The 16051-nt window shown below is 54.2% G+C and overlaps 2 protein-coding genes across 2 annotated transcripts; both read right to left on the reverse strand.

Annotated features, from left to right (window-relative positions):
- Window positions 1–3740: 3740 nt before the first annotated feature.
- On the reverse strand, window positions 3741–5284 carry OVCA2 (OVCA2 serine hydrolase domain containing). Its single transcript, XM_040243783.1, has 2 exons — window positions 4937–5284; window positions 3741–4573 (listed from the first exon to the last, which is right to left on the reverse strand). The coding sequence occupies exons 1-2, from the start codon at window positions 5247–5249 to the stop codon at window positions 4074–4076; spliced, it is 813 nt and encodes a 270-aa protein (XP_040099717.1). The 5' UTR covers window positions 5250–5284; the 3' UTR covers window positions 3741–4073.
- Window positions 3741–13962, reverse strand: DPH1 (diphthamide biosynthesis 1). Its single transcript, XM_040243782.1, has 13 exons — window positions 13870–13962; window positions 11921–12073; window positions 11711–11774; window positions 9939–10060; window positions 9393–9550; window positions 9152–9273; window positions 7501–7569; window positions 6944–7100; window positions 6727–6827; window positions 5975–6053; window positions 5560–5700; window positions 5296–5403; window positions 3741–4573 (listed from the first exon to the last, which is right to left on the reverse strand). Exons 1-12 carry the CDS (start codon window positions 13928–13930, stop codon window positions 5314–5316), a joined length of 1317 nt encoding a protein of 438 aa, XP_040099716.1. The 5' UTR covers window positions 13931–13962; the 3' UTR covers window positions 3741–4573; window positions 5296–5313.
- Between the last annotated feature and the right edge of the window lie 2089 nt (window positions 13963–16051).

Here is a 16051-nt window from a genome sequence, read left to right on the forward strand (position 1 = left end):
TACTGGGTGCAGGACCACCGAGGGACAGTGCTGGGATGATTAATGCAACCCAGCCCTGGCACCCACTGATGCAATTTTTCTTGACCTCTCCATTTCCCCTTTTCTAAACTGTTTCTAACACAGTTGGTGCTGGTTTCACAGCTAATCAACACCCACACTGTCTGTCCCCCACCCAAGGACACTAAAGGCTTAGATGAAAATGCACCTGATTCTGGCATCCAGTGCACATCGGTGGGCAGACTGTGTGCACCTGCCAAGAGAGCACAGGGAGGCAGGAGGTCCCCTCTGGCGTCACCAAATGGCTGTTAAGGGGCCATGTTGTGTCCAAGCCTTCTGTAAAATGAGATAATCCCTCCTTTCTGGCAGGCCTGTTGTGAGGACCAAATTAGATCATGTAAGTAAAAACCTTTGAAAACTGCAGATCGCTATTTTGATCTTAAGTATTCTCTTAGGCTACTATGTCCTTGTAAGGAGGTGGTGGTGCTGGGGAGACCCCAGCTCTGGGCACTGAGAATGAACAGGGGAGTTGGGGGACACATTTCTCTGAGCAGAAGCTCTAGGACTGAGGCTGTTGAGGGTTCTCTGCTTAGGGACTCTCTCTCCCAAGAGCTTTAGGAACTAAGGTGGAGTGACAGGTAGAAAAGATAAATGGCAGGGATGATTTGGAAAGAAGAGATGAAGTCTTTTGCAGTTTGAACCCATCTGCAAGTGGTCAGAGGAGGGGGAAAAACCAGAGGACTGACTGTAGTTAGGATTTGAGTATCTTGAAAATCATTCAGGGCACCACACCCACAACCTACTTTATGGATTAGGAAGGCGAGGCCCTTGCAGGACATGCTGTCCAGTAGTGAGTAGTGGCCTCTCTGCTCATCTTCTGTGCAGCAGCAGAGAAGAAAATGACTAGTCAAAGTCAAAAACGGCAGTTCTTGGATCTGAATCCAACTCTGGGGAAGTTAGCCTCTCAGTGCCTCTTGTCTAAGTTGTAAAACTAGGTTAGCATCTACCTTATGAAGCTATGGAATTAAACTAGGTAACTAAAGCTTCTGCTTAGCACAAGGCCTTGCATAGTTAGCACTCAATAGATGATATTCCTCTTCCTGTCTTCTGGGCCTCATTATCCTTAGTTGAAAATGTTAGATCAATGTTTCTTAGCCAGAGAGCTTGTTTCCCTCTTCCTAGTGGAGTGCCTGAGAATCACTGTTTTGTTTTTTTTTTTTTTTTTTCCAAATTACACGTATTTATCAGAGACTTGGGCTTCCCTGGTGACTGAGGTTAAAGTGTCTGCCTGCAATGCGGGAGACCTGGGTTCGATCCCTGGGTTGGGAAGATCCCCTGGAGAAGGAAATGGCAACCCACTCCAGTATTCTTGCCTGGAGAATCCCATGGATGGAAGAGCCTGGTGGGCTACAGTCCACGGGGTCGCAGAGTCTGACACAACTGAGCAACTTCACTCACCAGACACTTACACTCTATAGAGACAGTGGTTTTCCAGCATTTCATTGCATGACAGTGACCAGGATGGTTTGTCAAAATGCAGATTCCTGGGTCCTAGTGATTAGCTCACTAGGTCTGGAGTTGGTCCCAGGAACCCAAGGTTTAACATGATCCTGATGCAAAATGGTCCATAGAATCTGTGTGGAGGGGAATAACCCCCTAAGATTCCCCATTGTTCCTGGAGGGCACGATGGGAGATGACCTATCACACTTGTTGGGAACACATAGACCATATCATGTTTCCTTCTATGTTGTGCTTAGTTTTCTGACTCTTTGCGACCCCGTGGACTGTAGCCCACCAAGCTCCTCTGCCCATGGGGATTTTCCAGGCAAGAATACTCGAGTGGGTTGCCATCCCCTTCTCCAGGGGATCTTCCCAACCCAGAGACTGAACCCACAGTGCAAGCAGATTCTTTACTATCTGAGCCACCAGGGAAGCCCATCACACATCTTGATCCTCAGGGGAATTTCCACCTTTTTCACTTCTGCTTCACCAGATCCTGCTCTGGTCTTCAATTTCACCCTTCCAGCTTTAAACACTGCCTTAATATTCACTCCCCAAATGTCTTTCCCTCTCTCATTTACTCCACCTAATAATTCCAAGTAGCAGCAACTATGGTATGCAAGACATTTTCACCTCTTGAGGCCTTGCTAAAGAGGGAAGCCTGTGACTGCCAAGAGGGCTTGTGAGCCCTTAACTGCAGACTTACTCACTGCTTATTTCCAGAGAAGAAAGGAATCTGAATTTTTGTGTGACATTCCTAAAATTTTAACTATCACAAACCCAATTCTTCCCCTAAAATTCTATGGGCCAAATCCCACAGGTCTGTAGGAGTAATTCAGAGCATTTCAGTTTCTTCCTTTTGCCAAGGAAGGGGTCCCTTTAAAACACCAAGAGCAAGGCAGTATCAGACTGTACCAAAGAACTTTCTTCCCACCCCCCCTTTCTGCCTAAGCATTTACTCTAGCTTTTTTTTTTTTTTAATATTGCATGGTGCCTACCAAGTCGCTTCAGTCGTGTCTGACTCTCTGCAATGCTATGGACTGTAGCCCACCAGGCTCCTCTGTCCATAGGATTCTCTAAGCAAGGATACTGGAGTGGGTTGCCATGCTCTCCTCCAGGGGAATCTTCCTGACACAGGGATCGAGCCAGCGTCTTTTACCATCTCCTGCACTGGCAGGCAGGTTCTTTACTACTAGTGCACCCAGGGAGCCCTTGTAAGTCTCAGAAAGCTGCTATCCATAGTGAAGAACTCAGGATCTCAGGTGATTTAAGGCTCTTAGTCTGGCTGCCTCAGGATGGGCTAGGGCATTTGTGCTGCAGTTCCCTAACCCCAATTCCTGCTCAGTTACTAACTACTTGGGACAGCCATGCTTGCAGGCCAGATAGGGTATGTTACAATCTTCCAGAAAAGGAACAAACTGGTGAATCTGCAGAGGCAGGGCAGCCTGGGGAAGAAGGCACTGGAAGTGGAGGGAATAGCTAAAGCGAGCAGTCCTAGAGTGCCTAAGAATAGATAGCTCAGTTGGTAAAGAATCCGCCTGCAATGCAGGAGACCCCGGTTTGATTCCTGGGTCGGGAAGATCCCCTGGAGAAGGAAAGGCTACCCACTCCAGTATTGTGGCCTTGAGAATTCCACGGACAGTCCTTGGGGTCGCAAAGAGTCGGACATGACTGAGCCACTTTCACAAGAATAACAGCATTTTCAGACCAGTTGGGCTGCTTAGGCCTTGGCTGTGACCACTACAGAGTAGCATCCATCTCCAACTCTGCAAACAGGGTTAAGTTTGGAAAAAGGTTACCTCTGTGCTTTGTTTCCAGCTAGGTCTAGTACCATCCCATCCTTCAAACTCACAGTTCAAAGAAGCTGACAGCTACGGTAGAGAAAACAAATACATGAACCTGGTTCTGACAGGCCCACACACAACTCTCAGGGATCAGGATCCAAGGAGCTAAAACCCAGGATGGCCCAGGCAAAGCTTTGCCAACTGGTCTCTTCTCTAAACTTCTCAGATGTAAACTCTTCCCTCCTTCAGGGAGGAGTCCTTTCCTTCAGCTTGGGACTTAAGACTTCCACCAAAACTGTGTCTATGTGCACATATGCATGAGCTTGTCTTAGGGGTTTGCAACTGCAAACACCTCCCAGCTTGCTGCTGCCCTGGAGGACTGTGCTGATGGCCAGGAATCCACTTTCTAAAAAAGATAAAACGAGTTTTCCTGTGTATCTTTTCCAGGAAAAAGATGCTCAAAATCCAAATCACTTTATTGTGTGGCAGTCAGTGCTGCCAGTCTCAGCTTTTCCTGTCACCCCCCACTCATTCAGGATGCCAAGGTCAAAGTCCATTGAGGCCTCCTAATCCTCCCCCTCTTTTTTTCTTTGAGTGCAGAGCTAGGCTTATATGCTTTGAGTCTTAAGTACTGATATTTGTCTCTTACTTGGAGATGGTGAGGTGCCCTAACAGCAGGGGAGATTTCTAGGTGGAAAAAGAAACGCAGGGATTACAGAGGTTGCATCAAGGTCATGGTGGGTGGGGGGGAGTGGAAAGGGGATGCAAAGGCAAAGGCCTTTATAGAGCTTTCAGTTTGCAAACTGGTCCAAGAACTTGAGGTAGGCCTGGCGCTGGGGTACGGCTGCTGGAATGAAGTGGCCACCAGAATGGGTAAGGGTGACGGCTCCATCGAATCGGCTACATAGCTGCATACTCTCCTGAGAGGGGATGACACCGTCAGTGTCCCCAAAAACATGGAGGGAAGGCAGTGACAAGGGGCCCTGCATGATGGGTTCCATGAGGCCAAGGCCCCGCGGGCAGAAACCAGATACAAGTATGACAAACCGGGGCAAAGGGAAGCGGGGATCACCGCCTTGGCCAAGGGCACACACAAGAGCTGCTAGCGCGGCCCCCTGGCTGAAACCAAGGATCCCATCGAAAGGCCCCAGCTTGTTCAGTGCCTGTGCCACCGTTCCCAGAGCTTCCTCCAGACCTCTGCACGCCGTGGGTTCTTCCAGGGCCAAGAAAACGTCTGCCTCCTGTTCGGAAAACCACCAGCCTCGAGGCTGCTCCTCCGGAGGGCAGGGTCCTACAGCGAAGAAAGGGGAAGAGTACAGAGTTAAGGCAAGGGGAAATCCAGGGGGACAGAAATAAAGGGAGTGAGGGAGGGTTTGGGAACGAGGGAAACAGAGGTGGTTGAGGCAGAGTAGAAAGTCTGGGGAAAATGAGGCGGAACAGACTGACCTGAAGAGGAGATGGGCAGAAGTCTGGGAGAGCCAGGCAGGAATTTGAGCAAGGGGCTAGGTTGGCAGAGATGGCGTGTATGGGCAGAATGAAGTGGGAGGATGACAGGAATGTGGGGAGGGACAGGGTGGCTGTGTGCAGGCAGGTGTTACGCGGACCAGGCAAGACAGAAGACTCTGGGCGCATTTCCGGGCAGGGCTCCTCTCACCAGAGTCTGGCCTGGCGCCCTCCGACCCAGCTACGTCCACGACCGGGTGCGGGCCGCTGAGGCAAACGAGCTCTGCGCGGCCCCGCAGCGCCTTCCGCAGCGCTCCGGTCTTCTCACGGAAGCCCCGCTCACTCTGCCGAAAACCCGCCAGACACAAAATCCGCAGAAGCGGCTGCGCAGCCATCATGCATGGCGCCTGCGCGCCAGAAGAACCGGAAGCAGCCTTTCCCCGAGCGGAAGTTGAACGCGAAGGGCGGGACCCAATACAGCCACCACCCTGGAGGCGGGCCACAGAGCAAGCGGACGTTGCCATGACAACAGGGAAGCGGGTGCGGCAGGTCCAGAGGTAGGGCGGATACCTGGGAACCAGGAGCGTCTCAGGGAGCGATCGCCGACACCTCCTCGCCTCTGCAGCTGCAAGCCTCGCAAGCCGCGGCTGAAGAGGGGCGCGCGGGCCCCCCCTGAACCTGGGGTGGCAGACTTTGGTCACGGTCCCGCTTCTGCGACGTCCCCTACCCTGCTGTCGTGCATTTCCCTTAGCGGCCGCAGGGGGGCGGCCTCGGCTCGCGCCGCCTGGGCGGCCGCGCCCAGACCCCTCGGTCTTCCTTGGTGTCCCTTCCTACCTTCCCCAGGCCCGGCCGGCCTTGGACCTGAAGCAGCCGATCCCGCCCGTGGTTCACCGTCCACGGCCCCAAGGAGCTGCTGGCGTAGAAGTCCATAGGGTAGGGCTGCTGCCAGGAAATGTCCCTCAAGGCCACCGCCGCCTGGGGGAGAAAATCTGGACAGTAACATTTGCCAACATTTTTCTACGCAGGATTATTTAATTCAGTCCTCACGATGACCTACGAAGGTCCTATTATACCCATAGCATAGAAAGGAAATGTGAGGTTCAGAGAGCAGGAAGGGACTTGCACAAGGCCACACAGCTAGGAAGTGCCTCCGCTGTAACTTAAGTGCTGCTCCACTGAGGACTCCTTCCAGGACAGAACTAAGGGTAAAGTCCATTCTCCCCCAGGGATTTTCAGAACCTAGTGTTACCTCATAGGGCGTGAGCAGCGGCTTGGGGAAAGCTGTACCCCAGTCGATGGACAGGCGTGGACATGCCACCTGCACCCACCTATAAGAAGGGAAATCAGGTCAGATCCAAGGGGCAGGGGGTTGGAGTGGGGTTGGGTAGCCTCCCTGTTCCTGGCAGCATGCTGAAGAACATGACTGTGTCCCCAACACACTCAAAAGAGCTTACTATTAATTCGAAAGTAAAGACTAACCCACTGCTGTTTAGAATAGCATTGTTTTCTTCTCCACTGTGAGCTTTTTTAAGGTTTTTATTGAATTTGTTACAATATTGCATATCTTATGCGGGATCTTAGCTCCCCAACTAGGGAATTGAAACCTGCAGCCTCCCCACACTGGAAAGTGAAGTCTCAACCACTGGACGGCCAGGAAGTCCCCGACTATGAACTTTCTGAAGAGAGGGCTTGGGCAGCATGTTTGCAATCAGACCCCAGGATAAAATTTAGCGCCTGGTCCAATGCAGGTGCCAACCACCCCTTAAACTCATCTCACACAGAACGACTATGATATAGCCGTTGCCTGTGAGCCCCCAAGCCAGACAAAGTTGGGTTGACCCACAGCCAAAAGTATCCCCTGCGAGATGAGTGCTCTCTAAACATTAAAATTTCATGGTCACGGAAGCACTGACTCCAGCCTGCAATAGGTAATGGGCAGAAACCAGATTCTAAGCTTTCTCAGCCAGTCATCGCTAGATAGATTAAGGTGGGGAAACGTACACATCCACCTCGGGAAGGAGGCTGAGCTTGCTGGGGAAGATCTCAGAGAGCAGCAGCCTCACGAAGGGAAGTCCCAAGGCTTGGAGCCGAGATTCCAGGTGCTGTTTGGGAGAGGGAGGCAGAGCTGGGGTGATCAAGCGGCCAAAGTAAATCCCTTGGCCTCCTGATTTTCTCAGCTGGGTTCCCAGCTAGTCCCCTTTCCCAGAGCCCCTCTGACCTCCAGGATCTTGGGACTGCCTTGGCGGCCCAAAGTGCCCAGGATGAGACCCCAGGATTTAGCTGAACGGGCAGTGGCTATGGCTTCCTGGCGGTTGGCCTGCATGCGCTGGTGGTCATAATGCTCTCTGGACAGGACCTTGCTGTAAGGGTCATATCTGGAAAAGAAGCTGTCAGGGTGACTGGGACAGCCACTCTCAGAACTTGTGCTGTATACACAGCCCCCTCATGCAGCCCCTTGGTCTTCGGAACCTTCAGGCTCCATGCAGGCAATTAGGAACAGAGGCAAGAGCAGAGACTGCTACTGGGAAGATCAGTTCCACAGCTGGAACAGGCACGAGTGAGAGAGGGTGCTAGGATCTGGGTGTGGATCCAGTGGATGAGGAGGTGCTCTGTAGCAGCAACCCTATGTCTGGGACCCAGATTCAGAACCTCAGATCCTCAGGGCTGGGGGCTGTTAAGTGGTCCCGCGGTGAGGAACTTTGGGGCTGACTGAGGGGTCTCAGGGGCAGGGGACTCCACCCCCTTCCCAGCTGGTCAGCCCAGTCTAGCCGATACCGATAAGCGGAGATGTTGGGATTGGCGATCATGGCAGACTCCAGGTGGAAGCGGCCATCTCCAAGATACCTGCAGCGGGGAGAAAGGGGCCATGAGGGTGGGATGGGGCACCAGAAGCAGGCACGGGCTTGGAGCTCCAGAGGACTGAGTTCTTGGCTGGCTACACTGCGGTGTATATGAACTGGGACAAGCCATCCTTTAAAACCCCTCCTCCCACCCCCGCGGCCCTGGCTGTCTCACATGTAAAATAGGAGTTTGAACTGGAGGACCATTAAGGCCCCTCTAGTTATGTAATGCAGAGTCTAAGAACTGCCCCTATCCCCACTCGAACCTTCTAGGGGAAGAGGTAAGAGCCAGCCAGGGTCATGGGAAGGCTCTAGAGAGACTAACGTGGAGGTGGGAGGACAGATTGTCCCTCACCTAGCTCAGTATGGATGTGGGAAGTAGTGTCCAGGGTGTCATCTGGGCCATAAATGAGCTTTCAGGGTGTATATATAGTTTGACTACTCTCTGCTGAAACTAGCTCTTGGGTCCAGTTACTGAACTGTAATAAGAGCCACTGTTTACTGGGCTTGTGCCTTCCGTGTACCAGGCCTGGGCTAAACACCTGACATGTATGACTTCACTCAGTCCTTGGAGGTAATCCTCCAAGCTACCCATTTCACAAGATACTAGTGAGGTTCAAGGATGTTGAGAAACTTGAATCCCCATTTCAAAAAAGATACAAGTGAGGTTCAGAGATGTTAAGAAACTTGCCCAAAGTCACGCAGCTCTTTTAAGCAGTATGCCTGGGACTTGATTCTAGGCTTAAACACCAGGCTGTACCAAGCAGGGCTAGGATATGCTGTCCTTAACTGTACCCTGCCAGATCATGGAGAGGCCACAGCATGGAAGACAGTCCACATGGCAGCTCCTTTTCTCTTGGGAGACCACACCAAATTGTGATGAATGGCCAACACACACCCGGGGTGTTCCTCCCTCCAACAGACACCCGAAGCCCCCAGGGGCAGGCATGTGTGAGCTGAGTTATGTATGCTCAGGCAAAAAGGGAAGGCCCTGATGTGGGCCTCTCTGGGGGCAGGGGTGTCCTATGTGGGTTCAGCAAAGCTTGTAGGAACAGCATCAGCAGCCCCGGAAGTGGGGCTGAGTCAGGGGAATGCCCCACCCTCCCTACCATTAGCTGAGAATGGGGCTCCCCTCCTCAGTCTTAGCCGGGGTGGGGGAGCTGTCGGCTCCAAGGCTGGCTGCATTCACACAACATTAAGCATTTCTATTACCTAAAATAATTAGGCGGCAGGAGACACGCTGCTCCTGCTTGTTAGCTGTCCAGATGCTAAATTAATGGCGCTGCAGCCTGGGCGTGCCCATCTATCTTCTCCAATTATATTCGCACCATTTTGAGCCCCACCCTTGTCCCCCTCCCCATCAGGCCCTCATTCCTGCCCCACCCTGGGGATGTTGGCCAGAGCACTGGAGAGGGAGCTGGGGAACCTGAAACCCTCTTTGTTCCCCATCTTGCAGGGTGACCTTGAGCGAATGGCTAAGGAATCTGAGACTCAGTTTCCTTTCCTGGACGATGAACCTCAGTGTCCAAAGGAACCTAGGGAACTTTTCCTATGTCTCTATGACTGGCCCCCCATTTTCCACTTACACCACAGCCTCCACCTCCTTGGGTAGGCAGGGGGACGTGCAGCCCAGAATCTCCCCAGGGGACAGGGGTTTGCACTGTGGGACACTCACACGATACTCAGCTTTCAGCTCTTGGGCGGCTGCCTGTAGGGAGAATGAGGGAAGGGGAGCAAGTGGATGGGGAGGGAGAGCCAGGCCCAGAGGACCAGTCTGGAGCGCCTGACGTGGGGACCCAGGAAGAGCCCGGAGACCAGCTCACTCACCTGCAAGGTTGACACGAACTGAATGGTGCTGACCAGCGCGAGGGTGCTGGCTGGGGGAAAGGTGAGGCGGATAGAGTCCAGGAGGTGGGCAGTATCTATCCGGATGTCCACAAAGACATACAGCACCCGGAAGTCTTGGGCCGAGGTGTCCATGGGAACTGGGAGGAAAGAAGAGTTCAGGAGACTGTTTTGGAAGGCAAGAGGGGCAGAGGACAAGCAGCTTCAGCCTGAGGACAGTCAGGGGGGGTTTGGGGAGGTGGGGAGGGTGGTGTCATGGGTCTTTTAGAAGCTGCATCTCTGCCACTCAACTGGGGGGTCCAGCCTGCTCTACCACCAACAGCCTTTCAAACACCCACAACTGGGACAGCAGCATGGTTTCCAAGGCAACCAAGTCCAAAGGCAAGCTCCAGCCATGGAGCAGGAAGGCCAAGGCCATCCCAGACGCCAGGAGGGACCCCAGGCGTGCAAGCAGCACCAGGCACTGCAGCGGAGATGAGCGTGCACTTCCGCCTCCCTGCCGGGTCTGGGGATCCTGGAGGCCTGTACCCAGGCAGCTGTGGCCATAGTGCACCAGGAAGTCAGCCCCCAGGGCTCTCGCAGTGAAGTCGTCCACACAGCAAGCCCCGTAGGTCACGTCGCCCATCACCATCACTTGGGCCTCTGTGAACCTGTGGGGGTGGAAACGATGGGACAGTGACACAAGGAGAGAGGTGGCAGAGAGACCTGAATGTGGCATATCTCAGGGCCCAGCTCTGCTCTCCCTGCCTCTCCCAATCCCTTGGGTTGGCAACTGCCACTTCTGCCAACAGAGTAGGAGGGCCCAGCTGCTACCTCCCCCAGGTCTGGCAGCAGCTCCTGGAACTCTAGCTGTATGCGGATGGACTCTGCAGCACCCTGGTTCTTCTGCCCGGACTCCGACTGCAAGAAGGACCGCCCAGGCCTCAGCCTGGCATATGTACAGGTCAACCACAGACCTCCGCTGCCCTGACTCATGCCACCCAGAGCCAGGTGCATGCACATACAGCCAAAGACATCTGTTTCCACGCCCTGGCACTGTGATGTGTGGTGGATGCACATAACCTCCCAGTCGCCCAGAACCCCTGCTGCCTCCCCACCCTTAGTCAAGGCCCTCTGTGCCAGGATGGGGGAACCCATGAACAGCTCCCCCACGGCACATGGCGCCACCCACATGCCTCATGCGTCAGGAAGAGTGGGCTATGGCCAGCACACTGCCATGGGATCTGCTGCCAGGCCTGAGTCACTGGGGGATGGGGGTGGGTGAGGAAGACCCCACGGCCCCTAAACTCACTACAGGAATGAGGCCAGAGGCCCAGCTCTTCCCTGAGACCCACCCCTGGGGCATGGAGTCTGGCTCAGGGACGGGGAGGTGGGGGGGTCTCCCTGTTCTTCTCCTGGGGGTGTGGTGGGGAATGCTGAGCTGCTGCCAGGCAGCGCCCCCTCCCCCTACACCACCCCTTTCCCCAAATCAGGCGGTGCACAGAAGCAGATTATTCAGCTCCTTAGAATGCAGCCCAGGCGTCTGAGTCAGCCGGAGCACTTAATTTTTTATAGATTAAAATGTATGCAAATTGGCCGAGCCCCAGAGAGCATCCCCAAGGGGCAAGAGGGTGGGAGCAGGGAAGCGAGTCTGTGGCTGAGGGATGCGAAGCAGGGTGAGGGGAGGGCGGCAGCAGGGAAGTGGGAGGTTCCCATCACGAGATGACCTCCCCTTTCTTCTTTCGCCTTCCCTGTTCCTGTGCTGGTTCCAGATGGCTGAGCGCTCACCCCCCTCCTGAGGATGGCTCATTGTATTGAAACTTAGATGAGGGAGGTGGAGGAATTGAATACCATCTCCTAGGCGCTTCTCCTGCTGCCAAGCCCCCCTTGCCCCACTCCTCCAAATGTGCCAGAGAAAGTCTCCCCCATAGCCAGACCCCATGCTGACCACCCAGCCCATTCTAGGGTCAACTCTAGGGGCTCTCAGCTTCTTCCTCAGGCCCTACCCTCTGCTCTGGGCCCAGCTTTGAAGATAATGAAATTGACTCATTTCTCCCTCCCAATTTCTTTTTTTTAGGGAAGGGGAGATTTATAGAGACGAGGTATTGTAGCAGGCTAGGAGTTTAGATTGGGGGTTTTCCCTTGGTGTGTGTATGGTTGTGGGAGGGAACACAGTAAGGCAGAGGTGCCAGCTGCAGGACTGGACTGAGCAATCCTGTCTGAGCCGTGCCAGGCAGACACTAGCTGAACTAGCTGATGGCCAGAGCTATAATGGACGCGGGGAAGGTCTCCTTCAGCTTCCTCAGTGCCCCAAGGCTCACCTTTCCAAGATATCCACAATGGTACAGGCGAAGAGGAGGAGGCCTTCAGGCATTTGTAAGGCCACTGCAAGACAGAGCAAAGACAGGAGAGCACAGGGCTGGGAAAAGGCTGGGATGGGAACACCCCACCCCCACCCCTCACCCCCCGACCCCCGGCTGGGTCAGACAACCTCTCCACCCATACTCCAGCTCAGAGCTTGCAGGGCTCACCCTTCTTGGCCTGGGCCTGTTGGATCCTCCAGACGGTCTTGGGAATTTCAAAGTTATAGTTGGAAGGCAGGACTTGGATGGCCGCCTGCAGCTGAGGATTGTTCAGGATCTTAGCTGGGATCTGATTGGCCAAGCGGCCCCGAGGGGCTCGACCTAGGATAAATGTGAGAGGCCTGAGTTGGTGCCTGGCCTAAATCACAGCCAGACCTGATGGAGCTGTTAATGCCACCCAACTTTAAGGCCCAGATCCCAGAAGCCAAGGGGATTGACCCAGCCTTCTTCCCCACTGAGTTCATCCTGAAGCTGGAGAGACAACCCATTAAGCTAGGAGGAAATCTGTGTAACTAATTTCCATGTTATGAGATTATTGGGAATCAAGGACTTGAATGTGTGGCTCACCCTGAGCGTAGAGGTGGCACCAGGGGACACAACTGAAGGGCAAATGGGAAAAATATCCACACAACTGTTCCTTGAGAACAATCCTGAGGAAAACCCAAGAGCCCAGCCAACCCAATCAGTCTGGGAAAATGTCCCTCTGCTCCCAGCCCCTGAGAAAGCCTTGAAGTTCTGAGATCCTAGATATGAGATCTATAAACAAACTGTTATAAGTACTAATTTAAAAGACTTCCTTTCTTACTCGAGTCCCATTGACTATGTCTACACTGGTTAATTCTTGCTTCTTCCCTCTCATTCAAAAGGTAAGCACCATACATTTAACCGACTTAAGTTCCCTAGTTCCATCATTCTCCCCAACTTCCCACTCCTGGAAGGCTGGAAAAGAATACACTCTAGTCAGGACTGTGGGCAAACAGGTGAGGACAGAAAAGTGATCTTGCCCTTTAAGGGCTTGTAGTCCAGAGGGCGAAATGTAGGGACACAAATAATTACAACCCCCCCACCCCCAAGATTAAAGGAGAAGAAACACTGTAGTCCTTTAGGAAGGTGGCAGCCCCTTACTCAGCATCCAACTCCCCACAATTCAGTTTACCCCAACCTGGGCATCTCTTTAGGCACCAGACAGTTCAAGAGTGTGAAAAGGTGAGAAATGGACTCATTCAGCGAATATTTATTGAGCCTGTACTATTTGCCAGAACTTCTACCAGAGATCCTGCTAGACTGACACTTCAGCCTCTGTGTGTGGGCACGTGTTTGGGGCAGCAGTAGACATAGGGGTGATGATGGTGATGGTGCAGTGGAGAAGCAGAATGGCAGGCTGGGACCCTAAGTCCTGATCTGAATGTAACCACTGCTATGGTACTTGTTCAGTTGTTTCAAAGGCCTTGGAACAGCAGTGTCTCTGGGCCGGCCCTGTCAGAAGCTCCTCTGACAGGCCCACGTCCCTAGTGGTTGCAGGGTTGTGAGAGTTGCTACTCCCAGCAGCTCAATTTGTCCCAAAGGCCAGTAAGCTCCTCCTTCTTTACAATTTGGCTGTAACCTTCCGTTTACTTCAGAATCCCCGGTAGACGGTGAGATCCCTGAGAGCAGGGTTGCAATCTAGTCCCTGCACCTAGCACAGGCCTGGCATTCAGCGGGCGCTCCATAAGTGCCGGGTTAGTGAAACCTGGTGCCTCTTACGTAAAGCATTCCCTGAAGGCAGACTCAGGAGGAATGCCCCGTCCAACACGCCTGGCTCCTTCCCTCCCCGTCGGGTCCGTCTCATCCTTGAGTCTTCATGAGTCTGTCTACCCGCCAAGGCAGGGAGGCAGCGTTTCTGGCGTGAGGACGACAAGCTTCTAGGAGGGGTTGCTCCCGATGGTGCCCTAAGGTCGCATAAGAAAGACCGGTCCCCCTGGACTCCAGCGACAGTGACTCTGAGCGAGTGACTACGAGTCCTTCCGGATCTGGCGGAGAACGGCATCGCCGCCGTCAAAGTGGGCTGGTCCTGTCCCTGACTCAGGGGCCCTACCCCGAGATGCGAGGTCCGGAGGCCGCAGCGTCCTAGCACCCACCTCTGCCCGGGCCGTTTCGGCTGCAAGATTCTGCGGCCTCGGCCGCTACGAGCGCCGCCATCGCCAGCGGACCCACGTTGGGACCAAAAAGACAGCGCTAGAAGAACGCAGAGAGCGCAGACAGTGCGATAGATCGCCGATCGGCCGGCGAGGGGCGGGGATTTGCGGGGCGGGGACCGTGAAGGAGAAAGATAGGGGCGGGGCCAGAATGGGCCGCTTGTCTCAGCCGGGAAGGTCGGGACTCTTGGGAGCCCCTAGTGGTCCTCGACCACTGCGGTTCCATTCTCCCGGCGACCCTGTCCCCTCCTCCCTTTGCGAGCAGCCTGAACCTGGCTCTCCTGGACAAGTGCCCTCCTATTTAAAAAGACTCGCTGCCCTAGTTCGGGGGGAGCAGTCTTGTAAATAGAAGCACCCCTGGGTCTTCCTTCAGCTCCCCTATCTCCCCTCCAGATAAGCCTTGGACACCTATGGGCGGGGCCGCATTCCCTGCCTCAGAGTATCCCATTGTCCCGACAGGACAGAACTGAGAGCCCACTGAGCCAGTGCCAAATCGAGTCTTGAGGCCGATTTCCGGAGTGCTGGGATGCCCTTACACCTCTAGAACCGACAGCGTGCAAGGTTCACTGTGAAAAACTGCTACCAGGGGAAGGACTCCAGCCTGAGGATGCTTTCCTGGGAGAAAAGGGAAGTCCAAGGACTCGACTGCCTAAACCTTCTGGATTCTGGCCAACGTTTACCCTGCCTTGGCTGCCCCTCCAGCCTAGGTAGCCGGCCTATAAGCTCCTGGAATCCCAAAGAGAAGGCAAAGTGGCCAGTGAGACAGCCTTGACCTTTGGAAGAGCAGGCTGCCTGCAGGACTGGCTTTCATCAAGGTCTGCCCCACAGAGCAGTCACCCCCAGGGCGCTTTGCCCACCCAGCCCTCTGGCACCATCTTCCTCTCTGCTCTGTGTGAACACAGCTGGCCCTTTAAGGCAGCTCTGTGGCCTCAGGCTCCCCTGGAGGCCCTCCCTGCTTGGAAACTCCTAATTAAGGTGCAGGGAGAAGTGAAAAACAAGCAGCCAGGGACAGGCTTTGCCTGGGAGACTGCCCAGAGAGGAGGGCTGGCTGGGCAGGCTGGGAATGAGCAGCAGAGGGGCAGACCAGAAGGGGTCAGTGCTCTGCCCCTCAGACTCCAAAGAATGCTCTTAGGACGGTCACACCTTTGGACAGGAATGTGGCCCAAGGAACAACCCATCAGTGTGATGAGAGTCCAGCCTGCACGTTCTCAATCCTTCAGGTTCTCCAGACCCCCAGTGTGGAGGATCTCAATTCTGGGGTCCACTTGAGTCCAGCCCCTCCACATTCAGGACACGAAGGCCCAGTCTGTGGGCAGCCTTAGCTCTGGATGCAGCTGAGAGTCCCAAGAGGGAAAGACTCGCTTCAGTACAGAGTGATGGCGTTTCCCTAGCAGGCCCGCACCCCTTAGGACCTTTCCCTCAGCAGAAGTGGTAATAGAAGGGCCCCCCTCCTCTTATAGCGCCACCCCACAGCCTCTGGCCTGAATGAATTGTGTGGCCCCCATTACGAAACAAGCCTGTGCCTGAAGACCCTGCTGTGCAGGACATTGGGGGCCATCATTCAGCTTAGGCTGAGAACACCTCCATCTGTCCGCGGGGGTCTCCCTGCCAGAGTTACTCAGCAGTCTGAGTAATTACTGCCTGACAAGAAGGCGGGCACAACGCACCCCCACCTTGCACTACAGCACCGCCTACAGTCGCCCCCACCCCCTGGCTGGACTCCAAAACAGCACCCAGCCCTCCAGAGGCCCGAAATAACTCTGCTTCTCACACTCACGCCCAGCCCCAGCCAACCTTGCCTAAGATACTGGAGATTGCAGATTGCGGGGCAGGGGGTCATGGGGAGGCGGCTTGGGGAGGTGGAAGGAGGATTAGCATATCCTGATGCAGGCTCATACTTCAGCGCTGATCTGCTGTGAGTTGCTCAACCTCCCTGACCTGGGTTTTTACTGGTGGAGGGCCTCGGCAGCTCTCAGTGTCCTCGGAGTTCAGCTAGTGTCTGCCTGGCAGGGCTCAGACAGGATTGCTCAGTCCAGTCCTGCAGCTGGCAGAGGCTAAGAGAATGCCTTACCAGGGGTTTCTATTGCAAGATGGACCAATCTTCTTAATCTTTAGCACAAGCTTA

Source organism: Oryx dammah, unplaced genomic scaffold (genome assembly GCF_014754425.2).
Source record: "Oryx dammah isolate SB20612 unplaced genomic scaffold, SCBI_Odam_1.1 HiC_scaffold_8, whole genome shotgun sequence".
Classification (NCBI taxonomy): Eukaryota; Metazoa; Chordata; class Mammalia; order Artiodactyla; family Bovidae; genus Oryx; species Oryx dammah.

Excerpts from the sequence above, each read along its gene's own strand:
- OVCA2 (XM_040243783.1), bottom strand. The coding sequence starts at position 5,249 with ATGGCAACGTCCGCTTGCTCTGTGGCCCGCCTCCAGGGTGGTGGCTGT. Across the intron at positions 4,574-4,936 it reads GGGCGCCAGGCCAGACTCTG|GACCCTGCCCTCCGGAGGAG; the intron begins GTGAGAGGAGCC and ends TCTTCGCTGTAG.
- DPH1 (XM_040243782.1), bottom strand. The coding sequence starts at position 13,930 with ATGGCGGCGCTCGTAGCGGCCGAGGCCGCAGAATCTTGCAGCCGAAAC. Across the intron at positions 6,828-6,943 it reads GCAGTCCCAAGATCCTGGAG|CACCTGGAATCTCGGCTCCA; the intron begins GTCAGAGGGGCT and ends TCTCCCAAACAG. Across the intron at positions 5,701-5,974 it reads CGCTGCTCACGCCCTATGAG|GCGGCGGTGGCCTTGAGGGA; the intron begins GTAACACTAGGT and ends TTTCTCCCCCAG.